At 42.7% G+C, this 19,156-nt stretch overlaps 1 protein-coding gene across 2 annotated transcripts in view; it reads left to right on the top strand.

Annotated features, from left to right (window-relative positions):
• PRMT7 (protein arginine methyltransferase 7) overlaps positions 1-19,156 on the top strand; it is a 43,152-nt gene that overhangs the window by 11,854 nt on the left and 12,142 nt on the right. For both annotated transcript variants that reach the window (XM_058155573.1, XM_058155572.1), the window contains exons 6-15: positions 1,341-1,453; positions 2,639-2,880; positions 4,221-4,401; positions 6,721-6,848; positions 7,588-7,726; positions 10,122-10,205; positions 11,458-11,505; positions 14,005-14,094; positions 14,642-14,803; positions 15,559-15,633. In XM_058155573.1, coding sequence (XP_058011556.1) covers positions 1,341-1,453; positions 2,639-2,880; positions 4,221-4,401; positions 6,721-6,848; positions 7,588-7,726; positions 10,122-10,205; positions 11,458-11,505; positions 14,005-14,094; positions 14,642-14,803; positions 15,559-15,633 — 1,262 coding nt within the window. The remainder of the gene's footprint in view (positions 1-1,340; positions 1,454-2,638; positions 2,881-4,220; positions 4,402-6,720; positions 6,849-7,587; positions 7,727-10,121; positions 10,206-11,457; positions 11,506-14,004; positions 14,095-14,641; positions 14,804-15,558; positions 15,634-19,156) is intronic.

Genomic DNA, 19,156 nt, shown 5'->3' with positions numbered 1-19,156 from the left:
TTTTTAATTAAAAAAAAAGTTAGGATGCCTATTCGGAGATGTCTTTGCTTTGAAAATAACCCATAAGGAACTATATAGTATAGTCAAACAACAGCACAGGAGGTGTTTTGCAACATTCTATATTGTTTGTATTAGTTCTAGGTTGCTTCTGTCCTTGATTAGTTTCCATCCATTGTTTCTTGTCTTGCCTTCTGATGCTTTGGAGAAGAGATTGACCCCCTCTTCTTTGTGGCAGCTCCTTAAACAGTGGAAGAATCCCATTATCTCTCCCCTAGTCCTTCTTTTTACTAGACTAAAAGGTAAAGGTTCCCCCGCACATGCGTGCTAGTCGTTCCCGACTCTAGGGGATGGTGTTCATCTCCGTTTCAAGGCCGAAGAGCCAGCGCTGTCCAAAGACGTCTCCGTGGTCATGTGGTCGGCATGACTAAATGCCAAAGGCACACGGAATGCTGTTACCTTCCCACCAAAGGTGGTCCCTATTTTTCTACTTGCATTTTTTACATGCTTTCGAACTGCTAGGTTGACAGAAACTGGGACAAGTAATGGGAGCTCACCCCGTTACGTGGCACTATGGATTCAAACCACCTTTCGATCAACAAGCTCAGCGTCTTAGCCACTGAGCCCCTTCACTAGACTAGACAGACCTAATTTCCTGCAACCATTTGTTCTTCCCTTGGGCCAGCCACAGAAGCTAGTGTTCAAAGTCAAAAGGTCGGCCAGAGGAGGGGAATGGAAAAGAAACAGGAGACAATTTCATGAAAGATAAAATAAATCATTCTCATTGCATCTCCTTCTCCTAACCCTATTTCTTATGACAGGGGGGCTGTTGGTTAGATATCTTAAAAAGAAGATGCTGCCCATATAGGTAGCCCTCAACTTACAACTGTAATTGAGCCCACAATTTCGAGTATAATTCATGATGATCATAATGTGGGTTGGCATGTGACTATGCCTGCCTGATTTTTTTTTTACAGCAGTTAAGCGAATGTTGCAGTTGTTAAGCAAACCCATTCTTTGCTATGGGGTAGTTTTTGCCAGAAACTGGAAGTAAAGACCAATTTCCAGCAAAAATGTTGTAAGTCACCCAGAGCACAGCTGCAAAAGTGGGCTGTATTCTGAGAGCCTGAAAGTGGTTCCTTGACTCGGGGGGGTGGGGGGGGGCAGACTTCAACATTTCAAATCTTGGACTTTAAAAGTCCCATTTTCAGGGTCAAGGACCATCTGTGTGCTTTGAGACCAAACACATTTAGTAGAAAAGTGTAAAGCAAGTTTATTTGGGAACATTCCAAACTGAATTCCAGGGTCACTTGTCACTGTCGGTTTTATATGATGCTTTCCAGACGGAGACATGGAATCGCGTGCAAACATCCTGATCACGGAGCTCTTTGACACCGAACTGATTGGGGAAGGGGCCTTGCCCTCTTACGAACATGCTCACAAGCATCTCGTACAGGTAAGGAGTGAACTAGGCCAGAGAAGATAAATTCACCTGTGTTCTTTGGTGGGTAGACAGTCAACCTCCAAATTTCTCACCATGAAACATTTCCCGATTCCTAGCTGATCAGTTTTGTTCGGTAGCTTGCAACTCTCAAAATAGGGCCTCTGTGGCTCAGACTGGTAAGACAGTCTGTTATTAACACAGCTGCCTGCAATTACTGCAGGTTCAAGTCCCACCAGGCCCAAGGTTGACTCAGCCTTCCATCCTTTATAAGGTAGGTAAAATGGGGACCTAGATTGTTGGGGGCAATAAGTTGACTTTGTATATAAATATACAAATAGGATGAAGACTATTGCTAACATAGTGTAAGCCGCCCTGAGTCTTCGGAGAAAAAATATAAATAAAATAAAAATGATGAAACGGATATTCAGCCTGTCATTACTGTGATCTCTGCCTTACATTTAAGGAGCTTTTGAGAAAATGGTCTTGCTTTTAGAGACCAGCACAGAGATATGGTGAATATGTAGAAAAGTTATATGGAGACGTTTTCTGACAACATCCAGTTCCCTGAGATAAAACAGCTTAACAATTTCCAAGAGATCTGTGAGGAATGTTTGAGGTTCTAGAAGATTCCGAACGGAATGGGACAACTTCTTGTGGTCATCTCAGCATGGGACAATTTCACACGGGATAACTCAGTGCAATAAATATTTATCCACCATTGTTCTTTTGACTTTATTTCCATTGACAAAAATGGAGATAAGGTTGAAGAAACAGTGGCGGATAACATTTGTCGCACTGAGTTATCCCATATGGATTGTCCTGTGGTGAGTTGGCTGCGATTATACAGGTAGTCTTCGACTTACAGCAGTTCAGTTAGTGACCATTCACTAACTTCACTGAGAAGCCTCGGTGGTGCAGTGGTTAGAGTGCAGGACTGCAGGCTACTTCTGCTGACTGCCGGCTGGTTGCAACTTGGCAGTTCGAATCTCACCAGGCTCAAGGTTGACTCAGCCTTCCATCCTTCCGAGGTGGGTAAAATGAGGACCCAGATTGTTGGGGGCAAGAGGCTGACTCTGTAAACCGCTTAGAGAGGGTTGTAAAGCGATATATAAGTGCTATTGCATGTCATTGTTTCTTTTTCTCCCAAAGCACATGAACCGTATTTGATTTCTTTCCTATTCATCCTTCAATGAGCAGGAGGGATGTGAGGCAGTGCCTCACAGAGCCACCATTTATGCCCAGTTGGTGGAGTCCAAACGCATGTGGTCGTGGAACAAGCTGTCTCCCATCCATATCCAAGCAGAAGGTGTCCAGAAGACCATTGTCTTCCCACCAGAAATGGATGTTTGTCCTGGTGCACCTTCCGTCTGTGACATCCAACTGAATCAGGTGCCCACCCGTGACTTTGTGCCGCTCAGTGAAGTCATCACTATGTTCAGGTGAGGTCTATCTTGTAGTGCTTCTTTTTAGGGATTTGTTGTGTCTGCGCCCCCCGAGCCGGGCCTCCTGCCAGAAAGTGACTTCGAAAGTGAGGGGGAAGGGCCGTCAGGACTTACCTCGGGAGCACCGGCTTCCCTGGCTCAGCTCTAGGAGCCAGAGGCAGGCCAGGTGGAAGAGATAACGAGGCCTCCGTCCCCTGACTCTTCCCCCCCCCCAAGGCCACACCTCCAGACCCAGCTGATGACAATCAGGCCTGGCTGGACCCTAGGTTTCATAGGCAGGAGAGGCGGGAACAACAGAAGCAGGGGTGGGGCAGGCCTAGGAAGTGCTGAGTCATGGAGCCACACCCCACAGGATATAAAGGCAGCAAGAGCTGCTGTGCCTCTTCATAGCAGGCAAATCAACTGATTAACTAAGAGCTGAAGTTTGTTCCTGGTTGACTCATCGGCGTCGAGGGAGATAACGGAGACACCTGGCATACGCTCACTATTTTGCTGCCAGAGCTGATAGTGCCGGTTAATTAAGCCATCACTCGGATGGAGGCGAAGGGGGACAGAGCAGGATGTGTGTATTTTTCCTGATGCAGATAATGCTCAACTTACAACCACAATTGTGACCAAAATTTATGTTGCTAACAGAAATTTGTTAAGCGAGCTTCGCCCCATCTTATGACTTTTCTTGCCACGTTTGTTAAGTGAATGCCTGCAGTTGTTAAATTAATAACCCGGTTGTTAAGTGAATCTGGCTTCTGCATTGATTTTGCTTGTCAGAAGGTTGCAAAAGGGGATCACATGACCCCGGGATACTGCAACCATCATAAATATGAACCAGTTGTCAAGCATCCGAATGTAAATCACATGACCATGGAGATGCTGCAGTGGCCATCAGGGTGAAAAAGGGTCATAAGTCACTTTTTGTCAGTGCTGGTGTAACTTTGAATAGCAATAGTCCTTAGACTTATATACCGCTTCACAGTGCCTTTACAGCCCTCTCTAAGCGGTTTACAGAGTCAGCCCGTTGCCCCCCCAACAATCTGGGTCCTCATTTTACCCACCTCGGAAGGATGGAAGGCTGAGTCAACCTTGAGCCTGGTGAGATTCGATCTGCCAAATTGCAGTCAGCAGAAGTCGCCTGCGGTACTGCACTCCAACCACTGCGCCACTGAGGCTTCTCTGTGAATTTAGTGAATGGTCACTAACTGTTGTAAGTCGAGGACTACCTGTATATCTTGTGAGTTTATTTTGTGTGTCTGTGTACATAAATGCTGCTTAACATTTAACCAGCTAGGTGAAAAACTGCCATTTAAAAGGAGCTGATTTCACTTCGCTGTTTCCCACAGTATAGATTTCAGTAAGCCGGTCAGCAGAGCTGCTGCATCCTACACAGTGAAGCTGAAACCCATCAAGTCTGGCAAAGCCCAAGTGGTCCTTTCCTGGTGGGAGATTGACATGGATCCTGCTGGGTCCATCAAATGTTCGCTGGCCCCATACTGGGTACAAAGCGCTTTTGAAGAGAACCCGGTAAGCTTTCTAACACTTGGTTGCCTTACCAAGAATTTCATGTTAAGAAGGATACTTACATGAGGGATGCAGTGGCTCAGTGGCTTAGATGCTGAGCTTGTCGATCTTAAGGTCGGCAGTTCAGTGGTTCGAATCCCTAGTGCTGCGTAACTGGGTGAGCTCCCATTAACTTGTCCCAGCTTCTGCCAATCTAGCAGTTCAAAAGCACGTAAAAATTGCAAGTAGAAAAATTGGGACCACCTTTGGTGGGAAGGGAACAGCGTTCCGTGTGCCTTTTGACATTGAGTCATGCCGGCCATGTGACCACAGAGACATCTTTGGACAGTGCTGGCTCTTAGGCTTTGAAACGTAGATGAGCATCGCCCCCTAGAGTCGGGAATGATTAGCACATATGTGCAAGGGGAACCTTTACCTTTTACCTTAAGGATACTTACATGAAACCAATGAGTGAAATGTTTGGGTTTTTGATATCATCAATATGCTGATGAAACCCAACTCATGTCCTTCAACTCTGGGCCACCCAGGTGAGGCTGTTGAGCTTCTGTCCCAGTGCCTGGAGATTCTACGAGTTTGGATGGGGAGCAACCAACACTCACTCAGTAACGCTGAGTGGCTGTGATTGTTTGAACTGCCCAGATCTGGAGATAATCTATCTTTGACCTTGGATGGCATTGCACTTTGGGGATCTCACAGCCCCTGCTTGAGGAGAAAATGGCAGCTATGGTTTGGAAGGCCTTTGCACGGCTTCACCTGGTGTGCCAGATGCACTCTTTCCTGGAATGGGAGGCCTTCAAAATTTCATTCATGCCTTGGTCGTTTCACAGCTTGTGTATTGCATTCTACATGGAGCTGTCTTGAAGACTTCCCAGAAGGTTTAACTGCTCCAGAATGCAGCCGTGTGGGCAGGGATGGGCATGCCTCACTTTGCAAGATGCACTGGTTGCCAGTTTGCTTCCGGACACAATTCAAGATGCCGGTTGCTACCTAATAAACCTCTGCATGACTTAAGGCCTGGTTTCTTTACAAGATCGCCTGTCTCCCATAGTATCTGCCTGGCCGATCTGATCTGGCAAGGCTGACATGTTCTGGATTGCTTCAATTAAACCATGCCATCCATTATCAGGATCCTGGAGACACAGCTGTGTAGCAGCACCTGACCTCTGGAGTGAGGCTTTCCCTTAGATGCAGGGGTGCTATTCATCAGGTTCTGACAGGTTCTGGAGAACTGGTAGCAGAAATTTTGAGTAGTTCGGAGAACCAGCAAACACCACCTCTGGCTGGGGTTGGGAGGGAATGCGGATTTTGCAATATCCTTCCCCCAGGAGTGGGATGAGAATGGGGATTTTGCAGTATCCTTAACCCTGGAGTGGGGAGGGAATGGAGATTTTGCAGTATCTTTCGCCCACCAAGCCACGCCCACGGAACCGGTAGTTAAAAAATAAATTGAATTCCACCACTGCTCAGATGGTGTTTCAAAAGGCCCTGCAAACCTATCTCTTCACCCAAGAACAACAACACAAACAGTTCACGGGGGCCTCTTCTTGATTCGTGCAGTGGGCCGTGAAAATATTTACAGATCCCTCACATCCAGGACATAAACTGTTTCAACTCCTACCCTCAAAACGACGCTATAGAGCACTGCACACCAGAACAACTAGACACAAGAACAGTTTTACCCCGAAGGCCATCACTCTGCTAAACAAATAATTCCCTCAACACTGTCAAACTATTTACTAAATCTGCACTACTATTAATCTTCTCATAGTTCCTCCCATCACCAATCTCTTTCCACTTATTACTGTATGACTATAATTTGTTGCTGGCAATCCTTATGATTTATATTGATATATTGACCATCAATTGTGTTGTAAATGTTGTATCTTGATGAACGTATCTTTTCTTTTATGTGCACTGAGAGCATATGCACCAAGATAAATTCCTCATGTGTCCAATCACACTTGGGCAATAAAAATTCTATTCTATTCTATTCTATTCTATTCTATTCTATTCTATTCTATTCTATTCTATTCTATTCTATTCTATTCTATTCTATTCTAACAAATGCACAGGTGTGCTTATGTGTGATATCTGCCCTAATGACACTGCTATAGCAAATGCAAAATGACAACCGGAAAATGAATGCTAAAGCAATCCTCTTGCCAACATGCTATCAGAAAGAATAATCTTGCTGTTTGCGGCTGGAGTTCCCTCTTTTTTGCTCAATTCCCCAACGGAAGCCTTTTGCGACATTGCTGAAGTTAATAGGCAATTAATTTTGCTCTGCTTTTTCAAACGATTCCTTTATCCCATTGTTTGCAGTGGAGAGACCACTGGATGCAGTGTGTTTATTTCCTTCCAAATGAGGAACCGGTGAGGCAAGGCCAGAGCGTGGACTTGACGGCTTTTCACGATGATTACTCTGTGTGGTACAAGCTTCAAAAAAGCAGGTAACTCAAGATGGGGAGTGGAAAGAAGAGCCGTTGACCAAATGAAGTGGGTTGGACTGGAAAGGCTTACTTTCTCGATCTCTGAAAGCTGGGAGATTATTACGGGTTTACGCCAAATACCTGACCTTCGGACCTTCTGCCGCGAATTGAAAACACATCTATTTATTCGCGCGGGGCTGGCTTAAATTTTATTGGTTTTAAATTTTCTATTATTTATTTTAAGGGTTTTTTTAGTTTTATATATTTTAAAGTTTTTAGGCCAACTATATAATAAGTTTTTTAATCTGTAGTTTAATTGTATATTGTATCGTTTGTTTTACTTTGGCTGTACACCGCCCTGAGTCCTTCGGGAGAAGGGCAGTATAAAAATCGAATAAATAATAATAATAATAATAATAATTAGGGAACATTGGACAACAATCTAGGAATTCTGGGTGTCCTGTAAAACAGGGGTCTCCAACCTTGGCAACTTTAAGCCTGGAGGACTTCAACTCCCAGAATTTGCTGGCTGGGGTATTCTGGGAGTTGAAGTCCTCCAGGCTTAAAGTTGTCAAGGTTGGAGACCCCTGCTGTAAAACATCCCTTTGCTCCATAATTTTGGCATGAATCAGAGCTGGTGTGAGAGGTAGGACTCATTTTGATAATAATAATGAATCCTATTGAATTGCCACGGTCAAATAGGCAGCAATATAAATTTAATAATGAATGAATAAATAAACAATAAATCCTGCGGTTTTAGAAATGAAGAATCAAAGACTTCTAAACAGACCGAGAGGCCCGTGTGCGTGTGTCAGGCCCACCTGTTATGGAACCGACCCCGGTTTGGAGAACAGAATGACTGGGACCGCACATTGTGCTATTTGCAAGCTCTGAAGAAGGTAAGTTTTACAGGATCACCTGTGACGACTTCCTGCCTTGATGCCTGGGTTGCTTTGTTCACTAGGGAAATTATCCCTATATAACTCTTTATTTAGTCTTCCATTGCGAACAATACCAGTAACTTGTTTTTCTAGGTCTCTGTAAAACATTGTTTCCCAAGCTGGCATCTTTCAGATGTGTTAAGATTGCAGTCTTCCGAATCTTCAGCTGATATGACAGGTGCTAAAAGCCTTTGACGTACAGTAAAATAAAAATTAAGAAATCAAAGGTTATGAATCTGCATGCTTATTACAACAATCAGAGTTTTGCAAACCACTAACCTTATTAAACATGTACTTAAATACTGTATGATTGTTGAGTTTATTCTGAACCAAAACAATAACTTCTATAATGTTGACAAGCTAGATTAAATTCTCTGATTGAATTCTGTAATGCTAATTCTGTGAAACACCTTTTACTAAGGAACTGTAATCAGATTTGTCTTCCCTTTAGACCTGTAGTCCCTAACCTCTAAGATTTAATAATAATAATAATAATAATAATAATAATAATAATAATAATAATAATAATAATAATAATAATTTAATTTGTATACCGCCCTTCTCCCGAAGGACTCAGGGCGGTGCACAGCCAGAATAAAATACAAAGAGAACAATACATATAATATTAAGAACATCCCTTAAAAAACTTATTCAATTGGCCAAAAATTTTAAAATACAATAACACCCTATAAAAATTTACAAAAATTTAAAACCCATAAAAGCAAATTAAAATTTTAAAATCAAGCCAGTCCAGCTAGACGGAATAAATAGGTTTTAAGTTCGCGGCGAAAGGTCCGAAGGTCGGATAGTTAAGTAAAGTTTACTCAGATATTTCTGGGGCTACTTTATTTCTGAGTTTCTAAGGTCTGAAATATGATGACTCATTAATACAACTTCATAGCCCTGCTACTCAGTCGTATTTATTGTGATTTTTCACATTACCTTGCTAGGACAATAAGCTATTATTCGTGCAAGTGTAAAAAAAAAAGCAGATCTTATATTTTTATGACAAAATGTTTCAAACTTGCAGAAATTTGAAAGTCTAATTAGTAAAAATTGATCCTAATTTGTCAAGCACCAAGGATCATTTGAACAAAAAATATATCCACTGACATAAGAACTTACTGGATAGAGTTTGTCTTGTTAGGGTCTCGTGGTAGAATTCCCCAGAAATAGAAGCAAACTAGATTTTTAAAAAAACCTTTTAGTCCTTGTGTCTTTGAATAAGTAATGACTCCTGGAGATTGTCTGACGTGTCCTTGTAGTTTTCGTGGCAAAATTTCAGAAGTGGTTTTCCATTGTTGTTGTGGCCCACCAGTGGCCAGCAAAGCTGGCAGCAGAGTCAGACAGTGAGGAGGTTGGGGAGGAACTTGGGCCAGTCTTGGGGTCTGGGAAAAGCTCAGACGAGGGCTCTGAGTTGGAGGCAGAGAGGGAGATAGACAGCGGCGAAGCAGAGGAACAGCTGGAATCCGTTCCCAGTGTGCGCGTGCGCAGAGCTGCCAGAAAACAAGAACAATTTAAAAAGCAGGGTCAACTCGGGAGTAAGGCCACACCTTGGAGATAATTGGCCTCTCTCATAGGACATAAACGAGGAGCGAAAGGGACGTGGGCTTTTGCAGGAAGCAATTAGTTCATTTGGTCGATTCAAGCTTGAAAAGTTCTGTTCATGGCTCTAATAGAATCTGTGCCAAGTTTGGCCTTGCCCTGCATTTGGAAATTGGTTCTCTGGCAGCGTTCCAAGTGAGATACGGTGGGTGTTGATAAACATTCCTCTGAAAGACTGTTTGCCAAAGCCTTGTTGACTGTGAATGACAGTAATTCAGTCATTTAAATAAAAGAGGTTTGGCCAGAATTAAGAATTTGCTTCACGCTTTCTAAGGAAGCCTAGGTCAGAACAATTGTCACCTTCCTAGGGCTGAGAGAGAGTGACTGGCCCAAGGTCACCCAGTTGGCTTTGTGCCTAAGGCAGGATTAGAACTCACGGTCTCCCAGTTTCTAGCTTGATGCCAATCTGCCTCTTAGAAATCTACCTGCTTATTTACTTGGGAGGGGCAATTGTTTGAATGAATGGTCAATCTTGTTTTGCAAAAAGTTAATGGGTCAAATCCTCAAGACAAAAAAAAAAGTTTCTGAAGTTGGCTCTCAAGATGCTGTATGTGGATTTCTCTTGCAGGTAGTTGCCTGCTTACTGTAAGTAATGCATTTGTTTGTTTCCTTGAAATACCTTAAGTGCTGCTTGATGGATGAAAGCTTTAGACAGCCATCAGATAAGAGCCACCTGTAGTCTTACATATCAATGCTGCAGTCTTTCCCTTGGGTTGAAACAATTAAGATGTTCCTGTTTTCTTGGAAGGTTCTTAAGCCGAAGAGCGTCTGCTTGAGCATGAGTGATGGTAGCCTTCTCCCTATCTTAGTTCATCACCTTGGAGCAGAAAAGGTACAAAGTTGTCCTGTTTAATTTTCTTTTTAAAGTATCAATATAAAGTAAAGGTAAAGGTTCCCCTCGCGTATATGTGCTAGTCATTCCGGACTTTAGGGGACGGTGCTCATCTCCGTTTCAAAGCCAAAGCTGTCCGAAGTCGTCTCCGTGATCATCTAGCTGGCATGACTCAACACCAAAGGCGCACGGAACGCTGTTACCTTCCCACCAAAGGTGGTCCCTATTTTTCTACTTGCATTTTTTATGTGCTTTCGAACTGCTAGGTTAGCAGTACAAGTAACGGGAGCTCACCCCGTTATGCAGCACTAGGGATTCGAACCGCTGAACTGCCGACCTTTCGATCGACAAGCTCAGCATCTTAGCCACTGAGCCACCGTGTCCCTTATAGTATCAGTATAGTATACAGGTAATCCTTGACTTACAGCAGTTCATCTAGTGGCTGTTTGATGTGAGAACAGCACTGAAAAAAGTGAGTTATGACTGTTTTTCAGACTTAGATATAGATAGATAAATGGATATAGAAATAGGTATATATCTATAGATAGAGGGAAAGAGAGAGAGAGATATAGATCGATTGATCTAGATACCACCCACACACACATCTATATATATTCATATTCTTGACGTGTGCGTATGCCAACCATGACACAAAGCCACAGCTATCCAGAGAGCATCTTTCACTACATTCTCAGTTCTAAATGCAGTGACACAGTCTTATTGGTTTAATTAATCAGCTCCTGTGAAGCAGATGCTTATGCCTGAACGGGGGGAGCTCACAGCTGGTGTTCTTTGTGAGGTTTCTCAGAGGACATGGCAGTCTTGGAAAATGTGTCCCAGCCCAGAAACAGCCGTTTGCTCTGCACAAAACTCAGTGTCCTGAAAGATGTTCTCCGGAGAGCTGTGACTTTGTGTCATGGTTGTTTCCCAACCTGAGAACAGTTGAGGATACTGTTATATGCACAGCCAGCTGGAAGCTTCTTTGCAACCAGTGAAAAGACTGGTGGAACACGGGAAACCGCTAGGAAGAGTATCAGAATGTCTCCACCATAATGTAGAAGGGAATAAATCATTTCTGTTGCAATATAGTTCATTTGCTGTCACCTGGTCTTTTTCAAACTTGGCAGCTTTAAGATACGTGGACTTTAACTGCCAGAATTCCCTAGCCATGTTGGTCAAAGCACTCTAATCCCATCCCAGGTCTTCTGAACTGGTTTAGAATAATGAAGCTAACCTCACCATCTTCTTTTAGGTGTTTACGCTGGAGTCTTCTTCACTTTCTCGCTCACTCATGCAGAAAGTAAGTAATACGTTTTTTTTGTCAATACTTTGCAAACATAGTGTGTTGTTTCTCAAAGTCACTGTGTCTTCTGTACCGTACTTTTTGAAGTATAAGACACGCTCTCTCCCCTCCTCCAATGGGTGGACATGTCAGTGCGTCTTGTACACCGAATATGGCCATTTTTAGCCTTCTGAAACCCCGTGCCACGCATCCCATTTTCACAAAAATAAGACATGCAGAAGGTTTGGGAGGCCTGCAGAGTGGTCCTGGGGGCTAGGGAGGAAAAAAAACGGACGCAAAGAGGCCAAAAACTTTTTTTCTTGTTTTTCTCTTCAAAACTTTGATGCGCCTTATAATCCAGTGTGTCTTATAGTCCAAAAAATACGGTATACTGTTCTCTCCTAGGTGAACTCCCATTGACTCATTATTTTTCCCACCATGGCTTGGTCACGAAACATTAGCAACCTATACTTATTTTCCATGCTGGGCTTAACTTCTTGCTGTTCCTAGCAGCAAGAAGTGTCCACTGTCCAGTTGGCAAATCCAGAAAAAGAAACTCCTGGGACTGCTATCTTATCAAGAATAATGGACTGTGGGTGGCCCGTGGCGAAAGGGGTAATGAACCACGCGTGCATTTGCATGGGAAGCTTAGAGCTGGTTTAATGTCAACTGTCCAGTTGGCGAATCCGGAAAAAGAAATTCCTGGGACGTTATTTTTACCAAGATTATAAACTTTACTGAATAAATCCACATTGGCACAGAAGAAACAAAACCAGCTCTGAGGTTCCCACGCAAACACACGCATAGGTCATCCCCCCTTTTCCTCACGGGCTACCCACAGTCCATTATGTCCACCAATCACTTCTGTTCATCCTGTTTTGGGAACCAAAACAGATCACACTGTGGCGTCTGCCCTGGGTGACCTTGAGGGGGGAGCAATATTTCACAGGAACCAACGATGCTGTGAGACTGTTCGCTCCATCTTTGCATTCCAATACACACACACACACACACACACACACACACACACACACACACACACACACACCTTATTCTTTGTCAAGTTGTGAGCCAAGCAGAATATAAGGTGACTGTTTGAGCCAGTCTTGACAGTCAGATCCCAAAATAATCAATAGTGGTAGTCCTGGACTTTTGACCTCAAATGAGATCAGAATTTCCATTGCCAAACAAAGCGATTGTTAAGTGAGTTGCAGCTGGTTTTGGGCACAGTTGTTAAGCAGATCACTGCAGCAGTTTAAGTGAATAACACAGTTCTTAAGTGAATCTCCCTTCCCCGTTGACTGTGTCTGTCAGAAGCTTGAACTCAGGGCCTCGCAGCTCTCATAAATACATGCTGGGTGCCACGCGCCTGAATTTTGTTCATGAGATTGTAGTGCTGGGACGGTTATAAATTTGAGGACCCAGCTGTGAGTTGCTTTTCCGGTGCCTTTGTAACTTCAAATGGTTGCTAAGCAAATGGCTGTGTAAATTAAGGACTACCTGTAATATTCCAAGAATAAAAGTCACCTGACCTCACCTGAAAACTGCAACACTTTTCATTGGAAATTGCATTCCAGGCGACAGAATTCTCCCATTGCCAGGGAAATGATTTGTTGCTCCTACTGATTTACAACAACAAAGGATATTCAATCCTGTATCGTCCTTATGTTTTATATAAATATCAAATCTATTTATATTATATAGTAGATATGTATATTTTATAAAAATCAAAACTGAGTGACATGTTGTTAATTGCGAAGTCATGTCCGACCCATCGTGACCCCATGAACAACGTTCCTCCAGGCCTTCCTGTCCTCTACCATCCTCCGGAATCCATTTAAACTCACGCCGACTGCTTCAGTGACTCCATCCAGCCACCTCATTCTCTGTCGTCCCCTTTCTTCTTTTGCCCTCAATCTTTCCCAGCATTAGGCTCTTCTCCAGGGAGTCCTTCCTTCTCATTAGGTGGCCAAAATATTTAAGTTTCATCTTCAGGTTCTGGCCTTCTAAAGAGCAGTTAGGGTTGATCTCCTGTAAAACTTACCAGTTTGATCGCCTTGCAGTCCAAGGGACTCGCAAGGAGTCTTCTCCAGCACCAGAGTTCAAGGGCCTCAATTCTCTTGATGCTCAGTCTTCCTTATGGTCCAACTTTCACAGCCATCCATTGCAACTGGGAAAACCATAGCCCTGACTATACGCACTTTTGTTGGCAGGGTGATGTCTCTGCTTTTTAGTATGCTGTTTAGATTTGCCATAGCTTTCCTCCCCAGGAGCAAGCGTCTTTTAATTTCTTGGCTGCAATCCCCATCTGTGGTGATCTTGGAGCCCAGGAAAATAAAATCTGTCACTACCTCCATTTCTTCCCCATCTATTGAGTGACATGGGTAGTATCAAAATTTGATAAGTGTCAATATTTACTGTCAATGCTTTTCCTGCCTCCAATGATTTTTTTTAAAAAAATTATCCACAAAAGCATTAACAGTTTTTCTTTTGTTTTTCTTCCCCCTCCCCCTAAAGATTTTTAGGGCCAACCGTTTGGAAGATAAAATTACAATTCTAGAGAAACACCCGGAATTGTTAACCTCCTCCGATTTTGAAGACAGAAAGGTAAGACATCTGATCAGGCAATTCCGGTTGGGGAATGGAGGTGCTAATGACGTGCTTTCCCAGTCATTAGGGACCAGGGTGTGGAGGGATCCTTTTGATCTTCAGCCCAGCAATTTAGGGATTTTCCTAAATTTGGATTTCCCAGACTTGGAAAATGTGAGCCAAAGAGGCTTTCTGGGAGAATTGGTTAAAATCTCGGTCTCCGATTGCATTTCCTTCCCCTGAAGATCATTTCTGTGTTCTGCAAGAAGTGATTGCAGGGGCCATAATTCAATTCAAGACAATGAATGAATGAATGAATGAATGAATGAATGAATGAATGAATGAATGAATGAATGAGACTGCAGCCACAGTTCTTGTTTTAGCCACAAGGAGAATATTTAAAATTGTGCTGCTTTGCAGAGTAGGAAGAGATTGACCAAGTAATAGTTGATTCACACATTGAAAGATGGCTGGGGTTGATGATAAAAATGGAGGTTTTTCTACCCACATAAGCCTGGTTCAAATATTCATGTCCTTTCCCCCTCCCCTTTTCTCTTTCCCTGAGATATCCCTTTTAATTGCTGAGCCCTTTTTCTCTACGAGCTTGCTGCCGTGGCATAATCTATTTTTCTGGTACGCCCGGACAGCATTGGAGAGTCATCTCACCAGTGATGTGACTGTCCTTCCCCAGTCGGCTTCTCTCCACCTGATGACTGTGGAATTCAAGGTGAGGACGTGTTGTCGTTTAGGTTTCCAGTAATAATTTGTTTTGGTTTCAAACTTCTTTTGTCTGAGGAATGTATTTTATCCCTCCGCGAACATTTTGCTGAGCTCTTTGATTGTCCTATGGGGTCGGAATGTAGAGGGTTATTGCTCAGATTAATACCTACGAACTTCTATGTCCTCTCCCTCTCTCTCTCTTCTATCTATCCATCCATCCATCCATCCATCTATCCATCTTCTATCTATCTCTATCTATCTATGAAGTTATAAGTAGCTCTCGACTTATGACTACAATTTAACCTAAAATTTCCACTGCTAAGGAGAGCTAGCTTCCTTCCTTCCTTCCTTCCTTCCTTCCTTCCTTCCTTCCTTCCTTCCTTCCTTCCTTCCTTCCTTCCTTCCTTCCTTCCTTCCTTCCTTTCTCCAAGTTACCAGAAATCTCCCCTAAATAAATTGCCTCTTCTTACGTATCTGAAGTCATTTCATTACAGACTTTTCCACTCCATTTACATGTGTTGTATAATTATAGAAATCTTTCAATGTATTTATGCAAACCTACTCTTCTCCTCAGTTATATAACTAGTCACACTATGGCCGAGAACTTCTGCCAAATATAAAGTTTCTCGTATATGATTTGACACTGCAGACTTCTAATGCTATGAACTAAGAATTAGTTCACAGTATTAGAAGCCTGCAGTGTCAAATCATATACTAGAATTTACAATACTGAGAAAGGTTTCTTGTTTCTTCCTCCACTAGGATTTGTGGCGAATCCGAAGCCCTTGTGGCACCTGTGAAGGTTTTGATATGCGCATCATGGATGACATGATAAAGGTGAGTTATCACCTGGTGAAAGGCCAAATGAATCATCACGTGTAGGGTCTCCTGCTTGAGCAGCAGGGGGTTGGACTAGATGACCTACAAGTTCTCTTCCAACTCTGTTAATCTGTATCTGAAACAAAAATCAAATTGAGAACTTGGTTGATGTGGGCTTACGCTGACCCAACTTTGTCTCTCTGGGAAGTCTCTGTGCTGAAGTAGAGAGTGAAGCAACCTGCCTTACAGGGTTAGCTGTTGCAAAAGTACGCTATACGTATACAGCTAATCCTCCACTTACTGGGTGTATACAGGTAATCCACAACTTGCAGTTGTGACCAGAATTGCCAAGTAAGGCTTTTGTTATGTGAGTTGTCCCTGATTTTATGACCTATTTTGCCATGGGTGTTAAATTGAGCCATGCTGCCCTATTCACACAATTCTCAATTTACGTGGCCAATGGGAAGCAAAATTGAGCAATCCCAATGCAGGAGGGAGGGGAAGAGAGCTTACCTGGGTAATGTTCATTTCTTGTGAGATATCAGATGCACTGATGAGGTTACCTAGTTTGGAAATGAAATGTCTGTAAGAAAACCATCGATCTCATAGAGCATCAAGGACCCCATCAATGTTGGATCTGGCTTTGGTGTATAATTAGAATAGAACAGAATAATAGAGTTGGAAGGGACCTTGGAGGTCTTCTAGTCCAACCCCCTGCTTAGGCAGGAAACCCTACACCACTTCAGACAAATGGTTGTCCAGTCTCCTCTTAAAAACTTCCAGTGTTGGAGCATTCACAACTTCTGGAGGCAAGTTGTTCCACTGGTTAATTGTTCTAACTTTCAGGAAATTTCTCCTTAGTTCTAAGTTGCTTCTGTCCTTGATTAGTTTCCACCCATTGCTTCTTATCCTGCCCTCAGGGGCTTTGGAGAATAGCTTGACTCCCTCTTCTTTGTGGCAGCCCCTCAAATATTGGAAGACTGCTATCATGTCACTCCAGTCCTTCTTTCCATTAAACTAGACATATCCAATTCCAGCAACTTTTCTTTATATGTTTTAGCCACCAGTCCCCTAATCATCTTTGTGGCTCTTCTCTGCACTCTTTCTAGAGTCTCAACAACAAAAAAATAGAAAAAGTCTAATAATGTAAGAACAGCAACACTTCCATGCCTTTAAAAATAGTACTAATCTATTAAAAATAATTATGAAACTCTGCCCCATCTGCAGTGTGGCAATTGTATAACAATCCCAAACAAACAATACAAAGCATCCACGGTAATCGAAATCTTTGCCGCAGCCAAAAGTCTAAGCCAAGAAACGAAAGTTCAGCGATGTTGCTTAAAATACTGAGTTACTCCCACAAGGACCTTTGTGCCACATCCTTTTCGTGATAATGAGGGGTTTGCAAGTTCTCAACCCTCATTGTTGGAGAGCATAGGGCCAATTAACTTAATTGCAAAAATGTGTAGTTATTGGAAAGTACTACTTAGAAATGTCTGCGATGATGGCTTTAATGAGTCACATTAGCAGCTGTGAGGCTGTAGCAAAATCTGTGAAAAGGGCACAAACACGGAGCCCTTCCCTAATTAATGAAGACAAATCCTTTCCGGGTTTTCTCATAATGCCCTCTGCTTTGGACCTGTGCCTATGCCACAGGTTCACTGGGGTTGCATATTAGGTCCAACCTGGATTGTACATTTTTTTAAAGGTTGCATTCGACCAAAATTAAACAAACCACAGGATCCCTGAGGTCTGACCCAATGTGTGAACCCAGCCCATCGATTTTTGTCTTCCTGGCTTTAGAGGAGGAGCAGGTAACATCAACCTGTCCCATTGGCATTCACAGGAATAGAATAGAATAGAATAGAATAGAATAGAATAGAATAGAATAGAATAGAATAGAATAGAATAGAATGGAATGGAATGGAATGGAATGGAATGGAATGGAATGGAAGGGAAGGGAAGGGAAGGGAATGGAATGGAATGGAATGGAATGGAATGGAATAGAATAAACAGAGTTGGAAGGGACCTTGGAGATCTTCTAGTCCAACCCCCTGCTTAGGCAGTTAACCCTATACCATTTCAGACCAATGGTTATCTTCTTAAAAACTTCCAGTGTTGGAGCATTCACAACTTCTGGTGGCAAATTGTTCCACCGATTAATTGTTCTCACGGTCAGGAAATTTTTCCTTAGTTCTAAGTTGCTTCTCTCTTTGATTAGTTTCCACCCATTGCTTCTTGTCCTGCTCTCAGGACAAGAAACTCCTGGGACATTCTTTATTACCAAGAGTAAAACTTTACTGACAGATCCATACAGGCACAGAAGAAGCAAAGCCAATTTTGAGGTTTTGGTGTGAAGTGCAGTATAACGAAACCCTGTTTTCCTTTCCCCGGGCTACCCAGTGTCCATTGTCCACCAATCCAGGTTAAGCATTTTATTTTGGGAAAACAGTCTGCACCTTTCGAAAGTCTTCAGCTCTTGACCTTGGGGTTGCAAGATTTTCTCAAGCTGCCAACAGCTCATGTAAATTCCTTCTCTCTTTCCCAGCTTCCCACCCATTACAATTATACCCCTTCCCCCTCCCTTGCTTCATTGTCAAGCTGCGAGCAGAAAGAGCTGTTTTGTGAATGCCAATTGTTATGAAACAACAGTAGTAAAAGACACATCTCATTTGAATTAAGGTCAAATCCCCTTGATTTTGTGAATGTGCCGATGCAGTTTTCTTGGCGATAGCCGAACAAGACTTTGCCGTATCCATTTTCTGGCATCTTTGACTTTTCTGTCTAGCCTAGAGCTGTGAGATCTCTTAGTGGTCCGTGTAGTAACCAATAAAAAGCTGCTTAGCCTTTTATACATCAACCCAGGAAGAGGCTCTTGTTTTCCTGTTCTGACAGGCATCTGACCAATTGCTATATTACTGGGTTTCTCAACCTTGAAAACTTCAAAATCTGTGGATTTCAACTCCTAGAATTCCCTAGCCAGCATAGCTGGCTCGGCAGTTCTGAGAGTTGAAATCCACATGTCTTGAAGTTGGCATGGTTGAGAAACTCTGATCCTGGATCAGGGCTGATGCAAGAGAGATGGAAACTAAACTTGCAAATACTGTAGTCTTTACGCTTTTGAATAGGGCTGATATTTTGCATATATTTTACAGGTTGGGAATTTTAATTGCTAGAGCTACGTTTAAAGTATTATGTATCTGTTGTTTTATGTGCTTATCATTTCAAAATGGTTGCAACCTAGCAGAACAGTCAAGAATGATGGTCAGGCCAACCGAAGTCTCATATTGTCCAAACTGGATCTGGAATAGTTCCCTTCGTGGCCGCTTAACAGTGAATTGGGGTTTACGGTAACCAATCCATAAATTCAGAATCTGAAACAAAAAGTAAAAACTCGCTTCCGCATTAAAACTATTCTCACTCTTTCTGTTTTATGAAAAAAGTTTCAGTCTTGTGTCATTCATCACTCATCTTAGCAAGCTACCTAGTTGTCTATAGTAGTGGCCAAAATTGTGGAAACCTTTTGAGATAAGTGTATTTT

The sequence above is a fragment of the Ahaetulla prasina genome, chromosome 12 (genome assembly GCF_028640845.1).
Source record: "Ahaetulla prasina isolate Xishuangbanna chromosome 12, ASM2864084v1, whole genome shotgun sequence".
Classification (NCBI taxonomy): domain Eukaryota; kingdom Metazoa; phylum Chordata; class Lepidosauria; order Squamata; family Colubridae; genus Ahaetulla; species Ahaetulla prasina.
The sequence above is the reverse complement of the archived record's forward strand: the minus strand, read 5'-3'. Positions and strand labels throughout refer to the sequence as shown.